A 20,668-nucleotide genomic window follows, 5' to 3' on the forward strand; every position below is an offset into this window, starting at 1 on the left:
AGCATCTCTTAATGAATTGATCCATCTGGATCTATCCTAACTCTTAATTGTCTAGCTATCCCCACGCCACAATAGATTTATCTTAGATTCTTTGATTCGATAAGTGTGCTAGTTTCGGTTGAATTATTTATTTTAAAATAAGAATAGAGAGCACTCTTATTATTATTTTTTTAAACGATGTATATTTCATATACAAATGTGTATTATAAAACACTATAAACTGATCAATTATTTACTGTTAGACATAGAGACTTGTAATAACCTGTTTGTTTAGTAACCTCCAGGATTACATCAAATCAAGCCTCTTGAATAAATACAGGCAAAATCCTTTCAAAGTCAAATGCCCTCGTGAGTAATTCCACATTGTGAAGAAGTTCTAATTCCATTCAACTTTCAAGTTTTTTCAAAATGGCCTCCATGGTATGATAGCAGTGACGATGAGAGGCATTGTGCCAGTATGAACTTGGCAGGACATTGTCACTCTGTTTTAGGGCTGCACAATTCATATAATTCACTTCAAAATTATTCCCACATACAAAGCCCTGCCCCCTGTCACTCGAACAGTGCCGTTTTTCCTCCTCACTGTTAGATTCACTCTAAGGTTGCATGCTGTTCTGTTAGGTCAAATGCAGTCAATGCATTGTTCCAAACAAGAACAATGCTGCTTTCCACTTTGCTTCTTAATATAAATCATTTTATTTGATTTATATAATTCACCAAGTTCTTTTGATCTACTGTTTATCGCAAGCCAAATTGCAATCGCAATATTTGGTCCAAAAAAATCGCTGTTCGATTTTTTTGCCTTTACTCTGTCAGCAGTCTGGATCTCTTGTCCAACGCCAAACCGTTCCCTTGACTCAATCTTATATCTCACCATTTTGGATCTTAAAAAAAATGGGAAAAGTGTGCAACATCCCAGAATCCACTTGGTCTACTGCTGGTTCTACCTTTCAATAGAGACGATCATCTCAGGATCAGGCCTCTATCTCAGGCGTGTGCACTCAACATCCTCTGTCACGCGTAAAGACGAGGTGTGCTCCTCCACCGTCTTTCCCGTTGCACATTTGACAGACTTCCAGCGCAGCCTGGTCACTGTCCGCATGCACTTGGCAGTGTTGCGGACGCTCACGAAACACAGCGTGTTGATGATCCCGTTGCTCATGGCGACGCACTCGATAATGTAGAAGGCCACCAGGGAGTTCCTGTCCCTGGAGATCAGGGTAGGGTGGAAGTCCCGTACCAGTGTGAAGCCGTAGTACGGTGCCCAGCAGAGCACGTAGGCGGCCAACACCAGAATCAGCACCACCACCATCCTCCGCCGTCTGTGCAGCCGCTTCCGGATCTGCTCTGTCTGGAAGCCAGGCACGCTCTTGAACCACAACTCCCGCAAAATCTGTGCGTAACACACGGCCATGATGGCCACGGGCCCGGCGAACTCCAGGGCGAAGATGAAGAGGAAGTAGAAGCGGTAGTAAAGCTGGTGGTCCACAGGCCAGATCTGGGCGCAGAAGGTCTTGTGGCTCTGACTGGAGATGCGCGGGTATGTGATCTCGGAAGCAAAGTAGGCAGAGGGGATGGAGATGACAATGGGTACGATCCACACGCCCAGGATCAGGCTGTAGGCCGTCTGGTACTTCATGCGAGGCTTCATAGGGTGGACGATGGCCATGTACCTGGGAACACAAGGAAAAGACAGACAATGCAAAGAAACTAGTTGGAAGGTTTGAGTTATGAGTGTCAAGGTGTTTTATGTCAAGCTTTATATGCCAGGGAGTTGGAAAGACCAAGTGATCTCTCTGAGGTTATTGAATGATCTTGGAAGTTCTAGGACGATCTTGGATCTGTCACAATGTAGAAGAACTTAATTGTTGGGACTGTTGACTAGGGTAAATGATTCATATCCGGAACCTGAAGTTATATTATGGAGCTTACCGCCTCTTGGCTTCCTAGCAAACTCTGCACATAGCAATAATGGGGAATTTGGAAATGCTTTAGCATTTTGAGATGACGGGAGATTATCCATCTTCATAAATGGCTATTTTTACATAGTTGGGCATGTCAGCAATGATTTATGGGAGCACGTAACCTTGTCCAAGTAACTTCCTCCCATATGATCCTTAAAGGGCAGTGTGATAGGACTAACTAAAAGCAGGTGATGGATTTTTGGTGGGCAACCCATTGGTGTTGCTCAATTGCTCTTACTTCACAGGGAATGTTATGTTACCACAGAACATGGCCATATGTCATTGTTATTAAACAAATACTTTGTTATATCATATCTTAGTTACCCTGGATAAAGATGTATATTCCTATTAATGCATGACGTGTGCTTTCTGTGATGACAGTAAGGTGATTTTCTTATCTAGGTTAAGTTCGGAACCTTTTTTTGGTCATGATTATTTTAACTTGATTATTTTGGAGGGGACTTAACAGCATGATGGCACTTTGAAAACGTTGTTTCAACTGGCTTTTGGTCTAGTTTGGAGTGAAATGAAAATAAGTAAATTGATGTGATGAAAGCAGATTAACTGTCACACTCATGTTCAAAAGTTTTCAGCCTATGTTTGCTGGCATGTATCGTGAGCAGTAACAGGACCCAGAACAGCTTCTTCCCCCAAGCCAGAAGACTGCTAAATAGTTAAATAGTTAACCAAATAGCTAGCAAACCTATCTGCATTGACCCTTTCTTGCACTAACCTTTTTGACTCCGTTCATTATCTGTCCGTTCATTATCTGTCACCTTATTCCTAGTTCTATGTACATACAGTGCATGAGGAAAGGATTCAGACCCCTTCCCTTTTTCCACATTTTGTTATTCTAAAATCGATTAAATCAATTGTTTCCCTCAGTAATCTACAAACAATACCCCATAATGACAAAGCGAAAACAAGTTTTTAGAAATGTTTGCTAATGTATTAAAGATGTTTTTTTTAAACCAGAAATAACCTATTTACATATGTTTTCAGACCCTTTACTGTGAGACTTGAAATTGAGCTCAGGTGCATCCTGTTTCCATTGATCATCCTTGAGATGTTTCTACAACTTGATTGGAGTCCAACTGTTGTAAATTCAAATTTGGAAAGGCACACACGTCATGATTTGGAAAGGCACACACATGTAACAGTAAGGTCCCACAGCTGACAGTGCATGTCAGAGCAAAAACCAAGCCATGATGTCTGAGACAGGATTGTGTCGAGGCACAGATCTAGGGAAGGGTACTGAAAAATGTTTGCAGCATTGAAGGTCCTCAAGAACACAGTGGCCTCCATCATTCTTAAATGGAAGAAGTTTTGAACCACCAAGACACTTTCTAGAGCTGGCTGCCCGGTCAAACTGAGCTATCAGGGGAGAAGGGCCTTGGTCAGGGAGGTGACCAAGAACCCGGTGGTCACTCTGACAGAGCTCCAGAGTTCCTCCGTGGAGTTAGGAGAACCTTCCAGAAGGACAACCATCTCTGCAGCAATCCACCAATCAGGCCTAAAGTCTCTCAGACCATGAGAAACAAGATTCTCTGGTCTGATGAAACCAAGATTGAACTCTTCGGCCTAAATGCCACGCGTCACGTCTGGAGGAAACCTGGCACCATCCAGGTATATCTCTCTGGTCACCCCCAAAACCAATTCTTCCTTTGGCCGCCTCTCCTTCCAGTTCTCTGCTGCCAATGACTGGAACGAACTACAAAAATCTCTGTAACTGGAAACACTTATCTCCCTCACTAGCTTTAAGCACCAGCTGTCAGAGCAGCTCCCAGATTTCTGCACCTGTACATAGCCCATCTATAATTTAGCCCAAACAACTACCTCCCCCCTACTGTATTTATTTATTTTGTTCCTTTGCACCCCATTATTTCTTTCTCTACCTTGCACATTCTTCCACTGCAAATCTACCATTCCAGTTTTTTACATGCTATATTGTATTTACTTTGCCACCATGGCCTTTTTTTGCCTTTACCTCCCTTTTCTCACCTCATTTGCTCACATTGTATATAGACTTATTTTCCTACTGTATTATTGACTGTATTTTTGTTTTACTCCATGTGTAACTCTGTGTTGTTGTATGTGCAAAACTGTTTTGCTTTATCTTGGCCAGGTCGCAAACTTGCTTACATGGTTAAATAAAAGTGAAATAACAAAATGTGGAAAAAGTCAAGGGGTCTGAAGACTTCCCAAATGCACTTTATCTACCTCAATCACCTCGTACCCCTGCACATCGACTCGGTACTGGTACCCATATAGCCATGTTATCGTTACTCATTGTGTATTATTGCTTTTATTATTACATAATTTACTTTTCTATTATTTCTCTTTTTTTCCCATCTCTCTGCATTGCTTGGAAGTGCCCATAAGTAAGGGAAAGGGGGATACCTAGTCAGTAGTACAACTGAATGCCTTCAACTGAAATGTGTCTTCCGCATTTAACCCCACCCCTCTGAATCAGAGAGGTGCGGGGGGCTGCCTTAAACGACAACCATGTCTTCGGTGCCCGGGGAAAAGTGGGCATTTCACTGTTTGTCTACACCTGTTGTTTACAAAGCATGTGACATATAAGATTTGATGTTGCATGCATGTATTTTTACGTAAACTGTTTACAACCACCTAAAAAAAAATAGGACTCTCATTGCAATGCACACATCACGCATACACACATAGAGAGGCTTATGAGGGAGCATAAACATGGCAAATATCCTCCTGTCACACCCCCACGGTTGAAGATGCGCACTGCTGCTGGCCTGAGGATATGAGAGCACTGAACATGTGTGTGGGTTGACTTTGTAACTATTCAGGGTTACAATATAGGATATGTTGATATTAATAACAATGATAATAATAATAATAATAATTGATTGCATTTATATATTTCCATATGCTCAAAGTGCATATATACTGTATTACATGTTATAGCTCTACAGGTTTAGGTTTTATGAGAACTATAAAAAGTTCACAACAAGGAGGAGATATGGTCTTGAAATTGACAACAACAAAAAATCAGATGAAGATTTAGTTGACAGAATGGTAATAGTGGGATTAATTTTCTGTTGTGTGAATATGGATAAAATGTTTGCTATGTTCTGTGTCGGAGAGGGATGAACCTGCAAACGCCTCACCCACCTGTCCACTGCGATTGCCAGCAGCGCGTTGGTGGACACATACAGGGACACCGTGCGTAAATAGTTGATTGAGGCGCACAGGACAAGCCCATGGTCCCATGACAGCTGCTTCACCACATAGTAATCCAACAGAAACGGACAGCACACTACAGCCACCAGAATATCCGACACGGCCAAGTTAGCAATGAGGAGATTGGTGAGGTTACGGAGTTTTTTGTAGCGCGCCAGAGAGGCAATGAACAGACAGTTGCCAATGCCACAGACTAATATGATACAGACCAGGACCATGGCTATGACAATGGTAGCCACAAAAAAAGCACATCCCTGCGTTGTATCGGGGATCTCCTCCCGTGGAACTCCATAGTCCAGATCGTATGCGCTGGAATTGAAAGAGTCAGGACAATTCTCCGGCAGGTCTTGCGTCATGGAGAAGCTGCTGTTATTGTGACATTCACCCATGTTGGATTAACATATTCAACCAAGGTTAACTGCAAGGCAAATCACAACGATGTTATTTTGGTTTAATAAAAAAAAAAGTGAAATTCAATTGGTTTGCATTCTAGCCTGCCTACACAAGGGAAAAATGCCAGTAAAACTACAACAATTCAATTATAAACACCAACTAAACCTTTAGGGTAATTTATGTTTCCCAGGAGATATGTCCTATATGCTAAAATTATAACTACATCCATAATTTACACATAATGACTTTTTCAACTTTGCAGTAAAAAAAATAGGAAGAAAATGATGCCTGGATTTTAATACCGCTTCCATTCACTGCCCCCCTTTGAATGTGTGTAGAAGGTTTAGCATAGAGATCTTACAATGACATAGTGGCACAACATTTTAGGTGGCACAGTATTTTAACATCAGTGATATAATAAATATGTTGGGAGAGAGAACATGATGATGTGCAACATAACATTTCTCAGATGTTGAGGAAACCAAATTTGGATGGACTGACATTTTAAAGACCACACAATCGTTTGTTCCTGAATTTGCTTGAGTTTTAAAGCATGAGGTAGACCTATGCTGTGTTCCTTGTGTCAGACGTAATCAAAATGTTTTAGAGTGATCCCAAATCCAAGGTATCTAAATTAGGTTACCAGTTGCGTTTCCATATTTATTTCATCATAATCGATCTGAATACGGGGGAAAATATTTGCAGACTAAATTAATCAAAATACGTTTTGTTATTTACATAAAGTAGCATATTTGATCCGTTCAATTGATATGTTCAAACTTTGAGAGTCAACAAAACTGTGAAAGTGCTAAAATAGTTGAGACCAGAGAAATATTCTATCACACTCACCAAAACTCCAGCCAGAAGTGACTTTTCTTTTCATATTAAAGCACCGCGTATTCTATGGAAAAAATAACATTGAGGCAGCGCGGATGCGCTCTTTCCATTCCTGCTAGGAGAATGGGCTCAAGTTGGAATCGGCGGTTGGGTATCATCTCTGTTGTTGTAGATTGTAACCCTCCTTTCCCCCTCTAGTGGCAATGCCATGCTATTCAGTCAGTGCGCGCACCAGTGTCAACTCCACTCTCCAACCACCGTGCACTGAGTGTACAAAACATTAGCAACACCGTCCAATTATTGAGTTGCACCCCTAGACGTTTTCACTTAACAATAACAGCACTTACAGTTGACCTGGGCAGGTCTAGCAGGGCAGACATTTGACCAACTGACTTGTTGGAAAGGTGGCATCCTATGACGGTGCCACTTTGAAAGTCACTGAGCTCTTCAGTATGGTTCATTCTACTGCCAATGTTTGTTTATAGAGATTGCATGGCTGTTTGCCCGATTCTATACACCTTTCAATAAACGGGTGTGGCAGAAATAGCCGAATCCACTAATTCGATCCACTAATTTCAAGGGATGTCCACATACTTGTGTATATATAATGTGGTTGATTTAGGGGGCATCTTATAGAACAAATGTAAATAAATAATTTGAATCAGTAATAACCATAGTAAGTCACATAATTAGACATCAAAATCACTCAATCATCCCAACATGCATGTCTTACTTAGCAAAGAAGTGTTCAATTTCAACTTAACCATGATCATATATGTAATTTGTGTCTTTTCAGGTCTTAAGGTAAGTAAAATTGTATGAGCTAATACATTTAGTCATTACCACCACATTCTGTCCTTACCATTACAGTTCTCTATGTGCTGGTAATGAGGTGCGGTGGGAATGATTTTTTTTTTACAGTATTTGGTCATAAATAGCAGGGATTCTAGCATACTAACTCCAGTTGAACAGCTAGTATACAATGTTATCCAAATAATCATAATTAAAACATCATTTCTAAAATCTAACATAATTTGATGTAATTATAGCCAATTTTCTAATGATATACAATAAAAAAATATTATCTCAAGTAATATTTACCTTTATTTTTTACCTTTTAATTTCCTGGCATCCAAATTGGAATTCCCCTCCATGACACCCATGTCACTGTCACTATTCATATCCATGGTAACCAAGTACACAAACTTTTGAAAAAAAGGTTATTTTCTTGTAATTTGCTTGTCTTGGTGGTAATAACACAATACTTAGAAAGGATTGTGTTTTGTATTTATTTTTTTTAAGTATCAAATGGCTTATGCACATCTAATATGTATATAGTTTCCATTTATTATACCTTTTCTTTTTAACTGGTCCCATAAATATGTTGTAATTATCAAGACTTTTGCACGTGTAATACATAGAAGAATGTCAAAAGTATGCGCGTGAGACAGGACAGAAACGGTGCAAAACAGTTGAAATCCAGACATGAAATGCTTTAGAAAATTACATTTTAGAAACATATTGAAAGCTGAAAAACAAAGGTTAAGGTTTATTTTAGTCTGTACTTAATGGCTGTACAATAAAAAATAAAAAATAAATTAACATTTTATCTTAATTAAGATTCTAACCCTGAGACACACGTATTTGCTAAATCACCCATTTATATAATTGTATTAAATGGCATTTACTCATCTAGAAAGTGCTTTCAAATAACTACAAAATACTTTTTTTTTTGTGTGTGTGTATTATGACCTTGGAAATAGTATATGGCAATAGAGCAGGCTACAGTTGAACAGGAACTGTCTTCAACCATATGTTTATTAATCAACCTACTTGATGTGTTCACACTAGTGATACTTCTATCTGTGAGTGAATACAGCCAGATGAGTGGTTCCCCTGGTATTTGAATTGCGCTTGTGGCAGTAGAACAGTCTATACAAACAACCATGGTTAGTGTCATCTGGACAAATGGACGGAATGTTCTGCATGGAAATAAATCACATCCTTCATGGGCAATGAACAGAAATATAAACATAACATGCAACAATTTCAAAGATTTTACGGAGTTACAGTTCATGCAAGGAAATCTGTCAATTGAAATAAATTCATTAGAACCTAATCAATGCATTTCACATGACTGTGAATACAGATGTGCATCTGTTAGTCACAGATACCTTTAAAAAAAAAGGTATGGGTGTGGATCCAGTTGTATCTGGTGTGACCACAATTTGCCTCATGCACGCTGTCGTACACGTCGATCCAGATCATCTGAAACATGCTCTATGGTGACATTTCTGGTGAGTATCCAGGCCATGGAACAATTGGGACATTTTTAGCTGCCAGGAATTATGCACAGATCCTTGCGACATGGGGTCGTGCGTTATCATGCTGAAACATGAGGTGATGGCCGGCGGATGAATGTAACAATGGGCCTCAGGATCTCGTCATGGTATCTCTGTGCATTTAAATTGCCATTAATAAATGCAGTTGTGTTTGTTGTCCGTAGCTTATCCCTGCCCATACCATAACTTCACTGCCACCATGGGGTTACACGGGGTCTGTGGTTGTGAGTCCGGTTGGACATACTGCCAAATTCTCTTAAACGATGTTGGAGGCGGCTTATGGTAGTGAAATTAATATTCAATTTTCTGGCAACAGCTCTGGTGGACATTCCTGCAGTCAGCATGCCAATTGCACACTCCCTCAAAACTTGAGACATCTGTGGCATTGTGTTGTGTGACAAAACTGCACATTTAAGAGTGGCCTTTTATTGTCCCCAGCACAAGGTGCACCTGGGTAAAGATCATGCTGTTTAATCATGGGACCAAACAGCTTCATGAAATGCCACACCTGTCAGGTGGATGGATTATCTTGGCAAAAGAGAAATGCTCACTAAAAGGGCTGTAAACATTTCTGGGATCTTTTATTTCGGGTCAAGAAACATGGGACCAACACCTTACATGTGTTTATATTTATAAATGACATCCAGCCTAATTTAAGTGCACGTAGCCTTAAGACAAATAGATGGATCCAAAGCACAAGGGATGTGTTCTCTCTGAAGTGGAGTCTCATTCAGAGAGGTTCAAGGCCATGGTACAATGGGGGAAGGAGGGGGGGGGGGGGTGTAGGGAGGATGGGGGGAGCTGGTCGTGAAAAGAAGACTATTGCTCTCTTTCCTTTCTCTCTCTCTCCCTTCTCTTTTTCTCTCTGCTAGGTCAGAGAACGATAAAGGAGGGTGGTGAAAAGTACATTTACTGCTCTCTCTCTCTCTCTCTCTCTCTCTCTCTCTCTCTCTCTCTCTCTGTAGAAGTGTTTAGAAACATATTTTATTCTTATTTACAATAAAAGTGACTCCACAATAACACAATACATTATTTACCATTATTTTATATTGGGCACAAAGTAATCTGAAACACAAACAAAACAAACAGGAAATGCATCCAATAAGTTTGTAGAGTCACAAGCATGATGTAATCATTGTGTGCTAAGACTTTGGGTCCAAATACTAAACGTTTGACTGCTTTAATACACATACAGTATAAGTGAATTTGTCCCAGTACTTTTGTCCCAGTACTATGTACAAAAAGTGCTTTCATTTCTAAATGGCTCACCCGATATGGGTGAAAATACCCTCAAATTAAAGCTGACAGTCTGCACTCATAGTCATGGTGTCATATCAAATCCAAAGTATTGGAATACAGAGCTAAAACAACAAAACATTTGTCACTGTCTCAATACTTTTGGTGCTCACTGTATATACCTCTCAAACTCAATTCTTGACCTTGAAGCCAGTTCTACTGCATTTTTTCATTGTTATCTTCAAATCGGGGACTGCTTTTAGACGTGGAACACCAGGTGGGTGCAGCAACCAGGTAGAACCGAAAACCAGCAGGCTCCAGACTCCGTAGGGTAAGAGTTGAATACCTCTGCTACACACACACACACACACACACACACACACACACACACACACACTTTGTGTAGCAGAGGTATTCAACTCTTACCCTACGGAGTCTGGAGCCTGCTGGTTTGTGTGTGTGTGTGTGTCTGGAGCTTGTGGTGAGAAGTAACAACAGACATATTGCAGATGGCGTGTGGGTACCTTGATACAAAAATACATTTCTGCATAAACAACAATCATCCACCGCACTCACTTCTATTGTGAACAGCTGTGTAAACCCACCATAACATTTACTTCAGAGAGAAGGCAAGAGTGTAGTAGTACATTAAAGGCCCACTGATATTTACAGACGTTTTCGGTCATTTAAATCCGTGTTTTTTTCCTTCATCCTGGTCCTTTTGCCCTAGCGCTACACAGCTGATTCAAGTCATCATCTTTTCATCAAGCTTTGATGATTTGAATCAGCTTTAATATTTAATTGTTTGCATAATTTCTAATCCCCCTTATATCCATTGCCCCATTTGACGTAGACTTCAAATTTTGTAGACGTATCTTTCCTCATGCTGAACAAATTTGGATCAAGGACACATAAGGTCCATCAGGATATATTTTTTTCCATCTTGGACATTTTGGAAAAACTTTGAAAAATGTCTCATGGACCATAATTCCAAATACCTTGTCGGCCCATGGCACATCTCTTAACTTAAAAAAAGTTAAGGGATTGGTTAAGAGATGTTATTGATAAATAAGAAAATCCGATTTTTCTTGTCCATTTAAATCCTTTGTAAATCTACTCCACAATGGCCTATCAATTTCAAACATTTTAGGGCAATCAAAAACATTACCATGATGAAAATTGTAAAGTTTGGTATTGACATCTTAAGAGATAAGGAAACTATACAATAACCTTTTTTGACTAACGTTAAAAAGCTTAAAATAATCACATAAAATCTTCTCATGGACTAAAAGTCAGATTCACTCCAAAGTTGGTATTTGGACTCATCACAATAGTCCCTAAAGAGTTTGAGAAAATAACATTGACACATTCAAAGATTGCCACACTACCAGTAGATGCATATTAGTACATTCGCTAATATACTAAAACATGCAAAAAAGACATGCAATCAAAATGAACCACATGACCAATGGTACATGGCTTAACCTTTAGAAGAGCTAAGGGATTGGTCAAAGTTGCGAAGTCAATGACAAATATAAAATCGGATTTTAGGTATCAATTTGAACCACTGTAAATCCACTAAACAGTGGCCTATCAACTTGAAACTTGGCATCGCTATTATGGATGTCCCTAAAAGGAACCAGGCTGGATTTGGTAATGATATCTCAAAAAACAAGGAAACTATTAACTAATTCTTTGCATGTGTAACGCTGATGCTCAAAATCATCTGCAATCATCTTCTCCTCATGAACCATATGCAGGATTCACTCCAGATTTTGTATTTAGACTTATTGCAGTCGTCTTTAAATAGTTGCTGCATTCAAATATGGCCGCACTTTACCTATAGATGCACATATGCTAATGCTAAAAATACTTTACGAATGACCTTCTTATGAACCATGAGTCAGATTGACTCCAGATTTGGTATATAGACTTAATGAATTAGTCTCTAACAAATATGAGGATGATTAGTTGCTGCAATCAAAGTCAGCCACACTACACCACATTTTTTAAAACTAGGCAAGTCAGTTAAGAACAAATTCTTATTTATAATGACGGCTGAGGAACAGTGGGTTAAACCACTGCGTTGTTCCATGGCAGAACGGCTTTGTTCAGGGGCAGAACTGCTCTGTTCAGAGGAAGAACTGCTTTGTTCAGGGGCAGAACTGCTTTGTTCAGGGGCAGAACTGCTTTGTTCAGAGGAAGAACTGCTTTGTTCAGGGGCAGAACTGCTTTGTTCAGGGGCAGAACTGCTTTGTTCAGGGGCAGAACTGCTTTGTTCAGGGGCAGAACTGCTTTGTTAAGGGGCAGAACTGCTTTGTTCAGGGGCAGACCTGCTTTGTTCAGGGGCAGAACTGCTTTGTTCAGGGGCAGACCTACTTTGTTCAGAGGGAGAACTGCTTTGTTCAGGGGCAGAACTGCTTTGTTCAGGGGCAGAACTGCTTTGTTCAGGGGCAGAACTGCTTTGTTCAGAGGGAGAACTGCTTTGTTCAGGGGCAGAACTGCTTTGTTCAGAGGGAGAACTGCTTTGTTCAGGGGCAGAACTGCTTTGTTAAGGGGCAGAACTGCTTTGTTCAGAGGAAGAACCGCTTTTTTCAGGGGCAGAACTGCTTTGTTCAGAGGAAGAACTGCTTTGTTCAGAGGAAGAACTGTTTTGTTCAGAGGAAGAACTGCTTTGTTCAGGGGCAGAACTGCTTTGTTCAGGGGCAGAATGACAGATTTTTACCTTGTCAGATCAGGGATTTGATCTAGCAACCTTTCAGTTACTGGCCCAATGCTCTAACCACTAGGCTACCTGCTGCCCCTAATACCAAAACCAATAACCCCACCGAAGATGTTCTATATCACACTAGGGCTATAAGAACTTAACCAATGGACATGGGGCCATGACATTTGGTATGTAAAACTTATGTATATGTCCTTTAGAAGCTTTGTGAATATAAAGACCAGTTGGTGGCACTACAGCTGTCATTGGCACCAGTGGCACCACAGGATACTAGAGCAATAACTTTTGATCAAGTGGACTTTGTCTCATGCAAATTAATGTGAGATTTAAATCATGCAGATGACCAGTGTGAAATATCGTATTTAGTATATCTGTATAATCACATATTATTGCCCTATTATGTGGTCTGAATGTAGTGAAAAGTGGATATTTTATTCAGGAAACTTAGAAACCGGAAATCCTACCGCTTGCGCAGTCAGCGTATTACAGCTGTGAAAGTATTTTGGAACGCTAATGTTGTTAGGTGCCTCCTAAGAAGAGGTAGGTGCAGGAGTCAAGAGAGCAAGGAATTCCAGTTGGCACAGTCATTTATTAGAAATCCCAACCCACCAACAACAGGCGGGGAAAATCACGAAACACAATGAAGAGAAACCTCTACTCTTAATAGAGTACCAACAGTACAACGACTGTGAGGAATATTTTTTTTTTTTTTTTAACCTGTGGCGCAACCACGCACCCCTAACAGAGCTAACACAGCAAAATAATCCCGCACAAAAGACTAGCAGGCAGCGGAGGTTAATAAACCCACCGAAATTAACTAATCAGACACAGGTGATAACAAGAACACACAGACACAAACGAAAAGGAAAAATGCATCGGTGGCAGTTAGTAGGCCCGGCGACGACGAAAGCCGAGCACCGCCAGAACAGGGAGAGGAGCCACCGTCGGTGGAAGTCGTGACCAATGTGGAGTGTACCAACTGAGATTAAATCATTTACACAAACAGATTTTGAGAAAATAAAGTCCTAGAATTCAAAGATTTCCGCAATAGACCTATACACTAACACTAAAAATATTTCACAAAACTTAACATAAACCATTAGTCAAATTTACCCCAGAACTTGTGGGAATTGCCATACGGTATAAAGATACCTTTATCACATTACTCAACAATATGAAAGCAGATCTAATTAAATGGAACAATCTTCCCATAAATCTTACAGGTACAATAAACCTCTTCAGAATAGCATGGTTCCTAAAATACCAATTACCCCACCGAAGATGTTCTATAAAACGGTATACTTGGCCATAAGACTTTATGGGCAAATAAAACTCATAGAATAAAAATGACATTTTTAAATCTTCCTAAGTCTGAGGGTGGTTTTAACCTTCCAGAATTGGAATTGTATGAACTCGCCACCCAAGAATTTTACTTGTGACAGTTAAATGCAATAAAGAGGAAACAAAGGGTACATATTGAATTTGCGCATGCTCATTCCCAGAATCTTTTCAGGTGCCTATTTTCAGAGGATATATCTAAAATGTCACGCCCTGATCTGTTTCACCTGTCTTTGTGATTGTCTCCACCCACCTCCAAGTGTCACCCGTTTTCCCCATTATTCCCAGGGTATTTATTCCTGTGTTCTCTGTTTGTCTGTTGCACGTTTGTCTTGTCAAATCAACCAGCGTTTTTTTCCGTGCTCCTGCTTTCTCCTTGTCTCTGTTTTTCTAGTCCTCCTGGTTTTGACCTTTTGCCTGCCCTGACTCTGAGCCCGCCTGCCTGACCATTCAGCCTGCCCTGACCTTGAGCCTGCCTGCCTCCCTGTACCGTTTGAAACTCTGACCTGGTTAATGAACCTTTGCCTGTTCTCGACCAGCCTCTTGCCTGCCCCTTGTTGTTTAATAAATATCAGAGACTCTAACAATCTGCCTCCCATGTCTGCATCTGGGTCTCGCCCTGTGTCGTTATGTAAAAACATTAACAACATCATAGTTAAGAACACTATAACAATATAGAAGAAAATGAAACATATTCTACAAGAACCAATATCATTCCTTAAAAACACAAACTGATTAAACAATCTTTGGATAGCTTCTCAGAATCCTCCTATAAATTGGTCCACATGGAAAACTAAAGGCATAGAAACTGTACATGACTTGTTAGTACGAAATACATTTATTTCCATGACAGAATTAAAAATCTATTTTGGACTGACCAGTGGAGATATTTTCAAATACATGCAACTTAAGGTTGATTTGAAATCTTTTGGGCATGATTGCAATCTTGAGGGAATCCTATTTGAGCCAGAAAAGGATATTCATATGATAGATAAGATACACAACAATGTTGTGAAATAGCACAGTTACAAATAGAAATCAAACTGGATGGACATCAGAAATAGAGGAAGGACTAAAAACAAACTAAATCTAACTATTGTAATATAGATTGTGTCTGTAAAATGTGTATAATATGTATAAACTGAAGGTAGAAGCCTAAGTGTTATTGTTTATTAGTTTACTCCAATCGGGGGAGATATGGTAGGATTAGCGGTGAATAATAAAGGTATATTCTAAAAAAAGGATTATATGTATGTACAGTTGTGTCACGCCCTGGCCTTAGTTATCTTTGTTTTCTTTATTATTTTTGGTTAGGCCAGGGTGTGACATGGGTGATTTATTGTGTTCGTCTTGTCTAGGGGTTTATTAGATTAATGGCGTTGTGTTCAGTTTAGTTGTCTAGGTAAGTCTATGGTTGCCTAGAGTGGTTCTCAATCAGAGGCAGGTGTTTATCGTTGTCTCTGATTGGGAATCATATTTAGGCAGCCATATTCTTTGGGTATTTTATGGGTGATTGTTTCCTGTCTTTGTGTTTTATGCACCAGTTAGGACTGTTACGGTTTTCACGTTTATTGTTTTGTAGTTTGTTCACGTTTGAGTTTTCTTATTAAAGAACCATGAACTATAACCACGCTGCATTTTGGTACGCCTCTCCTTCCCAGGAAGAAAGCCGTGACAGAATCACCCACCACAACAGGACCAAGCGGCGTGGTGACAGGCAGCGGCAGGAGGAGCAGCGATGTCAGGATTATTGGACATGGGAGCAAAATCTGGACTATACGACTTGGGAAGAGATAGACAGGTGGGCGGTCGACCCAGGGAGAGTGCCGGAGCCCGCCTGGGATTCGCTGGAGCAGTGCGAGGAGGGTTATAGTAGAATGTAGTTGGAGAAACGAGCACGGAAGCGCGGTAGGAAGCCAGAGAGTCAGCCCCTAAAATGTATTGGGGGGTGGCACACAGGAAGTATGGCGAAGCCAGGTAGGAGACCTGCGCCAACTTCCTGTGCTTACCGGAGAGCGAGAGAGATCGGGCAGGCACCGTGTTATGCTGTGGAGCGCACGGTGTCCCCAGTTCGGGTGCATAGCCCGGTGCGGTACATACCAGCTCCTCGTATCGGCCGGGCTAGAGTGGGCATCGAGCCAAGTGCCATTAAGCCGGCTCTACGCATCTGGTCTCCAGTGCATCTCCTTGGGCCGGCGTACATGGCACCAGCCTTACGCATAGTGTCCCCGGTTCACCTGCACAGCCCAGTGCGGGCTATTCCACCTCGCCGCACTGGCAGGGCGACCGGGAGCATTCAACCAGGTAAGGTTGGGCAGGCTCGGTGCTCAAGAGCTCCAGTGCGCCTGTACGGTCCGGTTTATCCAGTGCCACCTCCACGCACCAGCCCTCCGGTGGCAGCCCCCCGCACCAGGCTTTGCGTTTCCAGAGCCCAGTACTCCCTGTTCCTCTTCCCCGCACTCGCCCTGAGGTGCGTGTCCTCGGCCCAGTACCACCAGCGCCAGCACCACGCACCAGGCCTACAGTGCGCCTCGTCTGTCCAGAGCCGCCAGAGTCTCCCGTCTGTCATGAGCCGCCAGAGTCTCCCGTCTGTCATGAGCCGCCAGAGTCTCCCGTCTGTCATGAGCCGCCAGAGTCTCCCGTCTGTCATGAGCCGCCAGAGTCTCCCGTCTGTCATGAGCCGCCAGAGTCTCCCGTCTGTCATGAGCCGCCAGAGTCTCCCGTCTGTCATGAGCCGCCAGAGTCTCCCGTCTGTCATGAGCCGCCAGAGTCTCCCGTCTGTCATGAGCCGCCAGAGTCTCCCGTCTGTCATGAGCCGCCAGAGTCTCCCGTCTGTCATGAGCCGCCAGAGTCTCCCGTCTGTCAGGATCCTCCAGAGCCGCCAGTCGGCCAGGATCCTCCAGAGCCGCCAGTCGGCCAGGATCCGCCAGAGCCGCCAGTCAGCCAGGATCCGCCAGAGCCGCCAGTCAGCCAGGATCCGCCAGAGCCGCCATTCAGCCAGGATCCGCCAGAGCCGCCATTCAGCCAGAAGCTGCCAGAGCCGTCAACCAGCCTGAGCTACCTCTCAGTCCTGAGCTACCTCAGTCCGGAGGGTCGCCGTTCCTAGGATTCTACAAAAACGGACTAAGACTATGGTGGAGTGGGGTCCACGTCCCGCGCCAGAGCCGCCACCGCGGACAGACGCCCACCCAGACCCTCCCCTATGGGTTTAGGTGTGCGGCCGGGAGTCTGCACCTTTGGGGGAGGGGGGGGGGGGGGGGGGGTACTGTCACGCCCTGGCCTTAGTTATCTTTGTTTTCTTTATTTTTGGTTAGGCCAGGGTGTGACATGGGTGATTTATTGTGTTCGTCTTGTCTAGGGGTTTATTAGATTAATGGGGTTGTGTTCAGTTGTCTAGGTAAGTCTATGGTTGCCTAGAGTGGTTCTCAATCAGAGGCAGGTGTTTATCGTTGTCTGATTGGGAACCATATTTAGGCAGCCATATTCTTTGGGTATTTTGTGGGTGATTGTTTCCTGTCTTTGTGTTTTATGCACCAGTTAGGACTGTTACGGTTTTCACATTTATTGTTTTGTAGTTTGTTCACGTTTGAGTTTTCTTATTAAAGAACCATGAACTACAACCACGCTGCGTTTTGGTCCACCTCTCCTTCCCAGGAAGAAAGCCGTGACAAGTTGAAGTCGTAAGTTTATTTACACCTTAGCCAAATACATTTAAACTCAGCTTTTCACAATTCCTGACATTTAATCATAATAACAATTCCCTGTCTCAGGTCAGTTACGATCACCACTTTATTTTAAGAATGTGAAATTTCAGAATAATAGTAGAGAGAATGATTTATTTAGATTTTCCCATGATGTCAAGCAAAGAGGCACTGGGTTTGAAGGTAGGCCTTAAAATACATCCACAGGTACACCTCCAATTGACTCAAATGATGTCAATTGGCCTATCAGAAGCTTCTAAAGCCATTACATTTTCTGGAATTGTCCAAGCTGTTTAAAGGCACAGTCAACTTAGTGTATGTAAACTTCTGACCCACTGGAATTGTGATACAGTGAATTATAAGTGAAATAATCTGTCTCTAAACAATTGTTGGAAAAATGACTTGTGTCATGCACAAAGTAGATGTCCTAAGTGACTTGCCAAAACTATAGTTGTTAACAAGAAATTTGTGGAGTAGTTGAAAAACGAGTTAATGACTCTAACCTAAGTGTATGTAAACTTCCAACTTCAACTGTATGTGTATATGTATGAATGTTTATGTATATGGGTATGTGTATGTATGTATGTAAATGGATATATATTTACCCCCAAAATATATGGGGGATTGGAAATGATGCAGACAATAACATTGATGGAAGCATCAATCTATCCACAATATTAAAGCTGATCCATCACTACTTAAAAAAATATAATAATAATAAATAAATAATAATAATTAAAAATAGGCTCTCTGCAAGGTTTTGTATATCTGTATATAATTTTAGAAAGAAACGGTTGTCAGATTGTCTAGCCCGGCTGATTTGTAGGGGTCCAGATTTTGCAGCTCTTTCAGAACATCAGCTGACTGGATTTGGGAGAAGGAGAAATGGGGAAGGCTTGGGCGAGTTGCTGTGGGGGGTGCAGTGCTGTTGACCGGGGTAGGAGTAGCCAGGTGGAAAGCATGGCCAGCCGTAGAAAAATGCTTATTGAAATTCTCAATTATGGTGGATTTATCAGTGGTGACAGTGTTTCCTATCATCAGTGCAGTGGGCAGCTGGGAGGAGGTGTTCTTATTCTTATTCTCTTATTCTCTTTTTTGAGTTAGTGTTGCAGGAAGCAAATTTCTGCTTGAAAAAGCTAGCCTTGGCTTTTCTTGGCTTTTCTTGGCTTTTCCTTGCTGCTGTGCAAGGACTCGTGCCTGACAAGGTCCCTTGCCATCATTGGGGATTTCACCCGAGCGTCGGGAGCGGATCTGAACCATGCAAAGTTTTTTGCAAGATGGCGCGGTAGGACGGATGTGCCCGGGGGGTTATCTCTCTGTGAGGGGGCCCTGAGGATTCTCGGGGTCCATTTTGAGACCTGGTATTGAATGTAATAAATTATTTTTTTCAAAACAAAATAAAAAAAAATCTTGGTGGTTTTTGGTTGTTTGCTTTGGCACCTTTCAACACCTTGCATTATCACATTCATGCATGCAAAACACTCACTTACATTACTGATTACACACACCATTGTATATTGTACTTAGTTTACTTCATTTAATAAATATATGTTTTGTTACTCCTTATCTCCATGTTGTCTCCCTTTTGTTACGGCTTTGAGCCGGTTCGTGACAAGTGGGCGCTCGTCCGACGTATTAGTTTGGGAGAACATGGAGGTAATGTTAAATTCTGTACATGTTTGGTTTGCATATTTTGTTTGAGTTTTGATAGGCCCAGTATTGGTTGCCTTTGTGGTTTGGTTTGTGTGTTGCGTTGGAGAGAGTATAATGGTTAGTTTCCAGGCCCTGCCCAGCCTGGAAACTCTTGTTCTACTTTCTGTTGGGACATTGGTCTGAGGATGTGAGTAAATCGGCTGTGTACCTCATGGGAGATTTGGGTAGGGTAGTGGAACTTGCTACCCGGAGCTATAGCCTTTTTCCCCTGATAGGCTTAGCAATGTGTTTCATTTTTGGAATATGTTGGGCATGGATAAATGTTTTATTTTTGTGTGGTGTTTGTGGACTGAGCAGTTGTCTCAGGGGCAAATCAGTGGCTTGGTGGAGTTTGCCAGCATGCTGGGGAGTTTTATTTCCTTGTCAGCAGGCTACAGTGCGTAAATACCCACCACAAATCTGCACGAAGACTAGTGAGTTATTGTAGATTTTGGGGAAGCTCCATATCATCTCTCTTCTGTGGTGCTCAGGGTGATTGTCATTTCTCTGGTTGTGGTTTGATGTGCTCAGCAGAGGGGTTGAGCAAGATTATTTACTTATGACTATGGCGTCTTATGTAGACGAGTTCATTCGCTTTCCATCTGAGGAGCTGTTAGACTTATGTACTAAAGAACAGCTGTTGAAGATCGCTGAACACTACAAGGTTGAATGATTGAAATTAATGAAATTCTGTTACGTTGGGAAGTGAGTATGAATCGTTGGGAGTTGTTGTAAAAATTAAGAAGGACCCTGATGTTCTTTTCGTTGGCGTTTGTAGCTGATGCGGTCTCTTGTGCCCTGTTCCTGAATGTTTACGTGACTGGTGTCATGTTCTATCTTTCCTGTCTGTTCTTCTTTCCTCTTAAACTTTGCTTCCTGTGCGCAAAGGTTGCTGAGGTCTGGGGAGGAGGAGGTTGGCTGGGGCAAGTGGAAGTGTGAACATGTACCTCGTCAATTTGGGACGCAGAGGCTGTGTCAATTTGGGACGCAGAGGCTGTGTCAATTTGGGACGCAGAGGCTGTGTCAGTTTGGGACGCACAGGCCGTTATGTTGTTCCGGGGTCCTTGTTGGTCCCCGATTTTATGGGGGGGGGACACAACCCTCCCACTCTGTCTGACATATTCTCTTTGTTCTTGTTTCCTTATTAGGATGCCGGTGGGCGGAGTTGGGAGGGTCGTCAGCTACATTGGAAACACCTGGACCCGGTGTCCCAGGATAAATACACCA

At 42.0% G+C, this 20,668-nt stretch overlaps 1 protein-coding gene across 2 annotated transcripts; it reads right to left on the reverse strand.

The window, feature by feature from the left end:
* Nucleotides 1-982: 982 nt before the first annotated feature.
* On the reverse strand, nt 983-8,067 carry LOC139423863 (prokineticin receptor 1-like). 2 transcript variants are annotated; one of them, XM_071175506.1, is made up of 3 exons: nt 8,048-8,067; nt 5,109-5,486; nt 983-1,673 (listed from the first exon to the last, which is right to left on the reverse strand). In XM_071175506.1, the coding sequence occupies exons 1-3, from the start codon at nt 8,065-8,067 to the stop codon at nt 983-985; spliced, it is 1,089 nt and encodes a 362-aa protein (XP_071031607.1). The 2 variants fall into 2 exon arrangements, with proteins under 2 accessions (XP_071031607.1, XP_071031606.1); XM_071175505.1 differs by lacking the exon at nt 8,048-8,067 and having other exon boundaries at nt 5,109-5,567.
* Between the last annotated feature and the right edge of the window lie 12,601 nt (nt 8,068-20,668).

The sequence above is a fragment of the Oncorhynchus clarkii genome, chromosome 13, assembly GCF_045791955.1.
Source record: "Oncorhynchus clarkii lewisi isolate Uvic-CL-2024 chromosome 13, UVic_Ocla_1.0, whole genome shotgun sequence".
NCBI lineage: Eukaryota > Metazoa > Chordata > Actinopteri > Salmoniformes > Salmonidae > Oncorhynchus > Oncorhynchus clarkii.